General features: G+C 34.6%; 1 protein-coding gene across 1 annotated transcript; it reads right to left on the reverse strand.

The window, feature by feature from the left end:
• Nucleotides 1-4,731: 4,731 nt before the first annotated feature.
• LOC115968227 (protein PHLOEM PROTEIN 2-LIKE A1-like) lies at nt 4,732-7,463 on the reverse strand. Its single transcript, XM_031087552.1, has 3 exons — nt 7,089-7,463; nt 5,550-5,665; nt 4,732-5,284 (listed from the first exon to the last, which is right to left on the reverse strand). The coding sequence occupies exons 1-3, from the start codon at nt 7,458-7,460 to the stop codon at nt 4,915-4,917; spliced, it is 858 nt and encodes a 285-aa protein (XP_030943412.1). The 5' UTR covers nt 7,461-7,463; the 3' UTR covers nt 4,732-4,914.
• Between the last annotated feature and the right edge of the window lie 2,825 nt (nt 7,464-10,288).

Below are 10,288 nucleotides of genomic sequence, written 5' to 3' on the forward strand. Positions count from 1 at the left end.
CAACTAGGGCTGAGTTGGAAAATTCTGCAGAAAAGCAATCTGCCCGAGCTTCGATCGGTCGAGCCTAAACTTCGATCGATCGAGCCAGGCCGAAAGCCACAGTGCTTTCTGCTTTACACTCGATTCCAACTTTACATTGACATACAACTTTGAGCTAGCTTTAAACACTTCTAAACACATTGTTTTGATCATGGTTTGCCAACAATACAAATTAGAGTTCTAAATACATAAAGTCCTAAACTTTAGAACCTAACATCCTCTTTGGAGAGCTACCATGGACAAAGAAGTTCAAGCCCTTGAGAACAATCACACTTGGGATGTGACTACTTTACCTCCTGGTAAATTTTCCATTGGCTGCAAATGGGTTTATAAAGTCAAGTTCAATCCTGATGGAAGTGTTGAAAGGTATAAAGCAAGGTTGGTGGCTAAAGGTTATACCCAAAGAGAAGGCCTTGATTTTCTAGAGACTTTCTCTCCAGTTGCTAAAACTGTTTCAGTGAGGGTTTTGATTGCATTGGCTGCTGCTAAGTCTTGGCCTTTACATCAATTAGACATTAACAATGCCTTTCTTCATGGGGATTTGGATGAGGAGGTTTACATGACCTTGCCTCCTGGTTTTCACAGTAAGGGGGAGTGTTCAGTCTCTTCTTCAATTCCTACGGCAGCTGCTCCTAAAGTATGTAAGCTGGTGAAATCCCTTTATGGCTTGAGACAAGCTTCTCGGCAATGGTACACAAAATTGTCAGCAACAATTACACAGCTTGGTTTTGTTCAGTCCCAAGCAGACCATTCCTTATTTGTTCATAGCAAAGGATCTTTGTTCACTGCAATACTAGTCTATGTAGATGATATGATCATTACAGGTAATGATCTTGATTGTGTTGCTTCTCTGAAGTCAGTTCTAGATCAGAGGTTTGGGATCAAGGACTTGGGATCACTCAAGTATTTCTTAGGCTTAGAAATTGCAAGAAACAAGACTGGCATCAGTTTAACACAAAGGAAATATGCTCTTGAAGTTCTTAAAGAAACTGGAATGACAGGTTGCAAACTAACTCAAACACCAATGGAGCAGCAATTGAAGTTATCCAAAGGTAGTGGGGATCTGATTTCTAATCTTGGACAGTATAGGAGGCTTATTGGGAAACTAATGTACCTGACTTTGAGTAGACCAGATATCACATATGCAGTACATAGGCTTAGTCAGTTCTTGGCACAACCTAGAGTACCACATATGAAGGCTGCTACCAGAATACTTCAATACATTAAAGGCACACCTGGACAAGGTGTTTTCTTTCCCACAGATTCTGATTTGCACTTAAAAGCATACTGTGATGCGGATTGGGCTGGATGCCCTGACACAAGGAAGTCCTTGACAGGCTATTGTGTGTTTTTGGGTGATGCCTTGGTGTCTTGGAGATCTAAGAAACAAAGCATAGTGTCTAGATTAAGTGCTGAAGCAGAATACAGGGCAATGGCCACAACTACATGTGAGCTGACTTGGATATTACATTTATTACAAGATTTGCATGTTAAACATGACAGACCTGTTTTGTTGTACTGTGATAACCAGGCAGCACTTCACATAGCGGCAAACCCAGTGTTTCATGAAAGGTCCAAGCACATAGAAGCTGATTGCCATGTTGTGAGAAATAGGATCATTGATGGTACACTTAAGACCTTCTATGTCTCAACCAAAAATCAGTTGGCAGATGTATTTACAAAAGCCTTAGGAGTTGAAAACTATTTGAGGTTGATCACTAGATTGGGTGTCATCAATATTTTTGCTCATGTAGTAGAATATCCTTCCCCACCTAAGTCAAGTCAGAAGGCAAGAGTTGAGCTCTTGAGGGAGAGTGTTAAAATTGCAGGGCATACTGCAGGGCAGAGTAGCACGAGACAAGCTACAAGTGTGCTGGGTAGTACAGTTGTTGCTGAGGTGAAGAGCACTAACCAAGCCACAAGGGTTGTAGGGAGTGCAGCACTAGCTGATAGGCAGTGCAGAGATCAAGACACATAGCGTGCATCAACATCTGACCAGAGTAGCACTGAAGTCTTGGAAGTCATTGAAGCAGTTCCACATCATGAATTCTTCATTCAAGAGCGTTGAGGATTTGGGTCCCAAGATTCTAGGAAGCAGTTAATCACAATTGACACGTGTATAATTCTAGAAGTTTCAATAACTGACTTTGGTGCCATATTTGGAAGTTAATTATGTTCACTGTATATATAAACAGAGCACTGTGTATTTTATTTTTAATTCATTCATTTCGTGTAATCATTTTGATCAATGAAATTCTCCCAATTCTATTTAGATTTCTCTCAGATTTTTTCACTAATATCAACATCACTTTGTACATTATCTCAGTGCTGACATGGAATATATCTTAGTGATGCAATCCGTACATGACCTATAAAACGATTTAAGAAGGGAAATCGAAGAGCTATTTCAAGTTATTAAATCAGTAAGAGCAACCTAACTCAATCCTGAAGTGAAAAGGAGAGAAAAAGCCACAAACAATTGCTAAAATTTTGGCCTAGCAAAGACAAGATTACAACCATCAATTAAGATCTAATCTGATGATTTTAAATCTGTCTTGCAGAGCTCACATGACTAATTAAAAAGTAATATGATTTATTTGTGACCAGATCTAAATAGACTTGTAACCTGTAAACTTAATAATGACAACATAAAACCAAATCCATTGCTGTATCCTTGTTTCAAGAAATTGTCTCTTACTTGATTTGATTAACATCTAGGATTAAATGCAACTAACACCCTAACAACTATTTGAGCACTCTCACTATTTAAGTGCTAAATTGTCGGAAAAGGCTCTTCATTTGTGTCAGTTCGATGTAGAGTATTTGGAGAGAAAGTTAAATGTGTATTTTGATGGCAGCAAACTCATGATAGTATAGGTGATGCTTTATTCTTGTGATCTTCACACATATGGGAGCAAACTGCTAGGTCAATTACCTCTTCAGGTTTATTTGATTTTATTGATAATATGAATTTCAGATGTTAAATCTGTAGGGGTCCCCCACAAGTGTTCCTTTGTATGACTCCGATGTACTTGGGTTGCTCTGCTTTTATGCTCTTTTAAAAAAAATCATTTTACTCATTAAAAAAAAAAAAAAACTGTATTTTCATATTCTGAGGGGATTCAATGTGAAGAATCTAAGACTATTTTTCAATTGGGTATCTGGTGTTGCATATCATAATTGACTTGCAACTTCTTGGGAAATAAAATAACTTTAAATGGAAGGGAAGAAAGTGCTAGAGTATTTCACTTGGGTCTGCCTAGTTTTCTTAAATTGCTTAGATTTTTTAATCTTCTGAAATGCAGCTTTTGGAGAGAATTGGACCTGCAACAGAGAAATTGAAGAGCAAAGGAATTGATTTCTCATTGTGGTACAAGCCTGAAAGTTTGCATGCAGGTCTTTGAGATGGCCAGATTTCTGTTTACTTATTGCGGACTCTGCTAAAAAAAATTGCTGCAGCTCAGGTGCTTTCTCCTTTCTGTTGTAATCAGAATTGTTATTTTTATATTCTCCCAATTATGTGGTTTCATTTTTTTTTTCTTAGTCAATATCTACTGGTTTACTAGCTCACAGGTCATGATACATAAGACGTCTCTTGCTACAGATCAACGTATCCCACCCCCCCCCCCCCAATTTAATCATTGACAAGTGATTTGAGTTACTAAATAAGGAGAAAAAACACCACATTAGGGATTCAAATGTTTGTGTCCTTGCGGCATAGCTGGGTTGCTTTCAATGCTTTTAATGATATTTTCACTTATCAATTTTCCTAGATTTCATCAATAAAACTATTAAAAGAGAAATAAAAAGGAGTTCAATTTCCCTGATCTTGATATAGAGCCAGGGATCTGCAAGCAATCCACAAAAAAAGTTTTGTTGAATTTTCAAGGACACAGAAGAAAGGATGAAAATGAGACTATGATGCTGTTGACTGTGAAGATTCCATGAAGATGCTGATGATGGAGGAAACGATTACGTTTAGTCTGTCACTTTTTATTGCCCTTGTATTACTTAATGGTATTATGAATCAGCGGTAAGCATGTATTAGTAACTTTTAGACTTTTGTACCTATCATAATGAGCTTGCTTGTGACTGTATGTATACTATTTTCCCTCATCTATATATAATTAGCATTCTTTTAGCATGATGTTCTGTTTTCTTCGATACTTAAAACATGTTTACACGATTGCTTGCATATATGGTTCTTGCGCAATACTTCTGCAAATGAAATTTTACATAGAAATATTAGGATTGTTAATTTATTGTCCCAGTGATAATATTCGTTATGGTACTACTAGTGGATCACTGGATTGTGCTGCAGTATGATCATGAAACTCCATATTACTTAGTTGAGTTGAGCTGAATATGAAACTCCATTTTGCTTGCCACTCCTCTTCCCATCTAGATATGGGACTCATATTATTTCTTCCATGTAGAATTTAATCTTTTGAAAACACGGAAGTAAACTCATTTGATCGCAATTTTTGGTCCATTACCAAGTTTACATAAAAATGAAGTTGGTACTTCAAAGTGGTAGAACTTTTTGGATTCTGAAGTCTTCACTTCTAAACAATGGGGAAGGGCGGCTGACAATTAATATCTTTTATGGGAAAGAAAGTTTTGAAATAGTTTGCATCGTCTATGCTGACCAATTGAGGAATAAAAGTGCAATGAGGATAGCAGGATGTTAAGTTTGAGTATTATACTGAAAGGTGAAGCATTTCTTCCATTAATATCTTTTGGGTTATTCATTACATATTGTAACCTTGCTTCTTGCCCTCACATTTATTTTTTGTTTTAGCTAATTTCCTGCTTTCACGTTGATATCCAGAGAACAGTATCTCCCAACACGTATGTTGTTGACTATTCTAGAACCTAATACTTGGGCCGAATGGCAACACCTTTGATGACAAGCCCCCTCTTCCATTGCCCACCTTCATATTCATAAATTGAGAATTCTATCTCTCCAGTATTTTCTGGTGATGTTACAAACTCACCTACGGGGATCTCTATCCATTCCCCTCTTGGCTTTTTCATCAAATTTTCTTTGTGTTCTTGCCTGTTTCCATTTGGTAGTGTAAGTCTGAAATTCACTGGAACTTCCCATCCATAAGCTGGATCTTTCAACATTATCTCAAATGCTACTTCATATAAGATTCCTGGTGAGAGCTTCTTTGTCTCAAACTTTCCACCGACTTCTAGCCAACACACGTTTAATAGTTCGGCGACATCAACCAACACATCACTGCAGTGTCAGACCGTAATATAGTTAGCAATTGAATTGTGAAATACATATATGAGTAATTCTATCTCGTACATCTATATTTAGGACAAAGATTGCCTTCTAGAGTTTAGGTTAAACATTGCAGTGTAATGATCTACATCATCACTTCTAGCAGCTTCATGCATTTTTGGCTTGGATATGGCTTAATCTACCTTCTGTTCCAGCCAAAAAATGTTTTAAGGGAATAAAAGAAATATGACAAGGACTAGAGATTAATACCAGGTACCTCGTTTCTTTAAGACGTGGCCAGTGCCAGTAACGGGTGTCTGTAGCCCAAGTAATTGACAGATTCCTTGCATACAAGAAGAAGGCGTTGTTGGATTTCTTGTCAATCCAATACTTCTGCAACAATAACAATAAAAATGAGGAAGATGGTAAACCTCTACTGCCAAAAGTATCTTATACAACAGATATATGTAACGTAGGGATGGCAATGGGGCGGGACGGGGCCGAAGGATGAGATCTTCGCCCCCGCCCCGCATGGATTTTTCTTGCCTCATCCCCGCCCCGCCCCGCATGACGGGGAAAATTTCTTGCCCCATCCCCGCCCCTTAAGGCCCCGCGAAGACCCGCTAAGCCCCGCCCTACACCATAAAACTTTATTTCTTGTTAATTTTCCCTACAACTATTACCATTTTTTCAAATAAAATGACATGTTTCAATAATAAAAATATACTTGAAATTATAAATAAATTTATCCTATCAAATCAAACTAATTTTTAGCAAAAACTAAATAATATTATCTAAATGTTTAACAAGACAATATCACAACAAAAATCTCATAACATGATAAAATAAAATTTTAACAAGCTTAAAGAAGCAGTGTTGTTAAGCAGCCAAATGCCCACACAAAATTACAAAAACAATGACACAGACACATATTTAGAGCCACAGACCCGTAACTCATTAAAAAAAATTATATTATGTTCATGATGAAAAGTAAGTTGAGAAAGACCGTATGAATCATGAATGAAATCATCAATTCAATAGTATATAAATTTGTTTCCAATAAAGACAAAAAAAAAAAAAAGAAGTTAAAATTGGTACCTTATTTCCAACTTTGCTAGAGAGAAAAAAGAGGTAGAGCCACGTTAGGTAGAATAAAATAAGTTGATGATATTTTTGTTTAAATAGTAGGGTTTTAGGGTACAATAAAATTACAATTTAACCCTTATTAATGAGGGGCGGGGCGGGGATGGGGCAGGGTGGGGCGGGGTGGGTCTAAAAAGTGTAAACCCATCCCCGCCCCGCCCCGTGGTGTGGGTCTAAAATCTCGCCCCATCCCCGCCCCACCACCTTTGCGGGGCGGGGAAAACTCGCACGGGGCGAAGCGGGGAGGGGCGGGTCAAGCGGGGCGAGGAAAAATTGTCATTCCTAAGTCGCTCCTCTCTTGCATGCATGTGGAATCCGCATGCATGACTTCTACATGTATGTTGGAGGGGTGCTGCGTACTAGTCATATAAGATATCACACAAAAATAAAAAAAAAAAAAGAAAAAAAAAAAAACATAACAATCAAAACCAAGAAGTTGATTATGGTTTTAGTTTCACCCATTTATCTTGATTGAAGATATGATGAAGTTTTCTTCAATCGAAGTAAACATCACAGTATTTGAGACAGACTTGCTGACCAAAGCACTCTATCCAAAACTCACAGAAACGAGATTCAGTTTTGTACACTGAGTATAACTTTTTATATAACTTTTTCAATCCGTTAGAAAACGTTCCATTAAATCTTCTTTTTCTGTGATAAATATTGGACTTGCCTTTGTATTTTGGTTTAAGAGTACTCCAGCATAGAGCTGTTCATACAGCCTCTCCTTGGAGGAGTTGTCAACTGGTGAGCCTGCATCTTTCAATATGGCTTCGCAGTTATGTGCAAGTGCAAGTGGTGCTGCTCCAATATTCTCCACTGCCTTGGCTTTGTTGGCAGTGGCACTAGGCTGTGTTTCTGTTGATTTCTCCTTCACTTGGACTTCTCTGAACTTATCTTGTTTAATTTGCTCTGAATTTGAAGCCTCCTCTCGTGATCCCTTCACTTGGACTTCTCTGGACTTGTCTTGTTGAATTTGCTCTGAATTTGAAGCCTCCTCTCGTGATGGTGCTATACCCATCTCTTCATGGTCACATTCTTGCATGCAAAATACTCCTTATATATATATCATGTTTGGGTCAAATTAGTAATCTGAGTTGGCTATAATTAACATCTTTTATATATTTTTATTAAGGTTAAAATTCAATTTAGTCTACTTTTACTTCAATTGTCAAATTATTCTTTAAAATTTGATTTTAGCTAGTTTTTAAGAGAGGATCCGAATAAGAACTTTTAAAAGGAGAATATGTCAGAATAAAAGCAACAATGCACTTGTTAAACTCCTAGTCTCTCTTTCTTTTTGCATGTAACAATGGGAGGGTGTATTTTTAAGGAGTATTTTGTGTACACTTCCTGTGTGCATGAATTATCTCCCATTTTTTAACAATATTGTATTACTTATCCCCTGAAGAACAAACAGATGTAAATTCATTACTTATATTAGAAGAAAAAAAAAAAAATACAAGACTTTAACAACATATAAATTGATTAAGAATATACCAACTTTATGCTGAGAATGTGACATAATTGTTAATAGAGTATTACCTCTTTCTACTCAAACATTTCCTCCCAAAGCATTACTTAAGTGGACCGAATTGGACTGAAATAAATTGTAATAGACCGAAATAGGCCAAAATAGAAGGAAATAGGCTGGATGGACAATAAATGCTATGCTTTAGTTTTTAGATATTATTATATATAGGCATGGATGAACTTCAAAATAACATAAAAATAAAATAGGATAAAGATTGTACATTCCATTTCTAAAAAGAGTTTTATTCTAGACAAGCATCGTATATGTATTTATATTCCTTATGAATTGTTAAGATGAAAGAGTGGTGTTCAAAGGAGGTGATGAGCATCTTGAGTTACTTTGCGCAAGTGGAAGATAAGATGCTTTTGTCTCTTTTAGAATTTAGATGGCCGGTTTGAGAGCTATCTATTAATACAATTTTAATTGTGGACCACTGAACTTGCATCTGGTACCATTGGGCAGAAGTGAGTTGGCAGAACGAATCATAGTGTAATTTTTTGGGTATGTTGTTATTCGATACTCTCTCTCTCTATCTCTCAATGTATTCTTTTTTCCCCAATTTTTTTACAATAAAAAATCAGTTAATGCTATTGAACCATAAGACTATTGGCAGCAATTCAGGTCCTTAATATAGTTTTGAAGTATTGAAATATTACTTTTAAAAATTTACTGTTGAAGTAACAGATTGTATATATGAAATCTCTCTATTCTGTCCAGCTCATCTATTATCTATTATATTATATATTATTAATATTATAAAAATTGGATCCCCCAAACTGAAAGATCCACACATTGATGGCATATATCCATTTCTTCAAACACACTATTTTTTTTTTTTTTTGGTAAACTCTTCAAACACACTATGATGACACGTTATCACTTCTTAAAACTAAGAGACTCATTAAAAATTTTTATTAAAAAGATTCATTTACTACTAAATCCTTTTGTTTGCTTTTCTAATTTTTTTTTTTCATTTTCTTCTAAATCCTTTATATATATATAGATTAATAAAATTTTTCTCCATTACTTATAATTCTTTGTTAACCTATAATACATAAAATGCAATCACAATTTTACGTATAATTATGATGTAATGAATTTTAAAATTGTTACAATTTCTCTAGGCATACTACAATGACAAATATCATCCAATTTTCTGATTATCATATTACATTATATATATAATTATATAATTTAATCAAAATTTTACATATAATTCTTATGTAATGAATTTTAAAAATTGTTACAATTTCTCCAAATATACTACAATGACAAATATTATCTAATTATCATATGAAAAATTTGGCCAATTCTGGATTTTGGCTTTTAAAAAAAAGCTTAAACTATGTCGTTTTATCCCCTCCCTTCTAAAAAGAATCTAAGACTATGTTTTGTTAGAGCGAAGAGAAGAGAAAAATATAAAAAAAGAGAAAGAAAAAATAAAAGAGAAGAAAAAGAAAATACGTGTTTGAGTGTAAAGAAGAAGAGACATGAAAGAAATTGAATGTATTTATACTTTTATCATTTTAATCTATAAAGAAATAAGGATATAAATGTAATTTCACACAAAGAGTAAATTTTTTTTAAGGGTATAAAAATAAATTGGCCAAAATGCAAAACTAACCATTTAAGTTTTTTTCAGAATTCATTTTAGTCCTTTAATTTTGCTTTCGTTTATTTTAGTTCTCTAAATTTCAGATTTATTCAATTAAAGTCTTTTTGTCAACCTTATTTAAAATTTTTTTGAAAAAAAAATCTGGAAAATATTTTTCAAACATTGATTGAATTTTTTCAATTTAAAAAATTTGAAGAAATTTTTTAAAAATTGGATAATTAACCACATATAAATGGAAAAACCTTAATTGAATAAACTTGAAAATTAAAGAACTAAAATGAACAAAAGCAAAGTTAGAGAACTAAAATAAATTTTGGTGAACATAAAGGATGCGTTTTCCATTTTAGACATAAATTTTTATGAATTTTTTTTGAGAATTTTTTTTTAAATTAATTTGAATGAAAAGTTAAAGATAAAAAATTATTGGGACAAAATATTTTCTCCTCACATTTGATTATCCCCCTCTATTCTCTAAGGGTATGTTTTTTTGGAGGTGAAATAGGGTAGATGGAAAACTTTGAAGAAAAAATAGGAAAAAAGACTGTTTTGGAGTATGTTTAGTTGGACAGGGAAGAAGAAAAATAAATAGTAAAACCTATGTGTTTTCTTCCTAGACCTCCCAAAATGTTTTCTCCCAAAAATAGAGAGAAAACTAGTGAAAATGTATTTTTGTCGTAATTAACAAAAATACCCATGTGTACATAGACTTAGTCTAGTTGTTTTT

This window comes from Quercus lobata, chromosome 11, assembly GCF_001633185.2.
Source record: "Quercus lobata isolate SW786 chromosome 11, ValleyOak3.0 Primary Assembly, whole genome shotgun sequence".
Classification (NCBI taxonomy): Eukaryota; Viridiplantae; Streptophyta; class Magnoliopsida; order Fagales; family Fagaceae; genus Quercus; species Quercus lobata.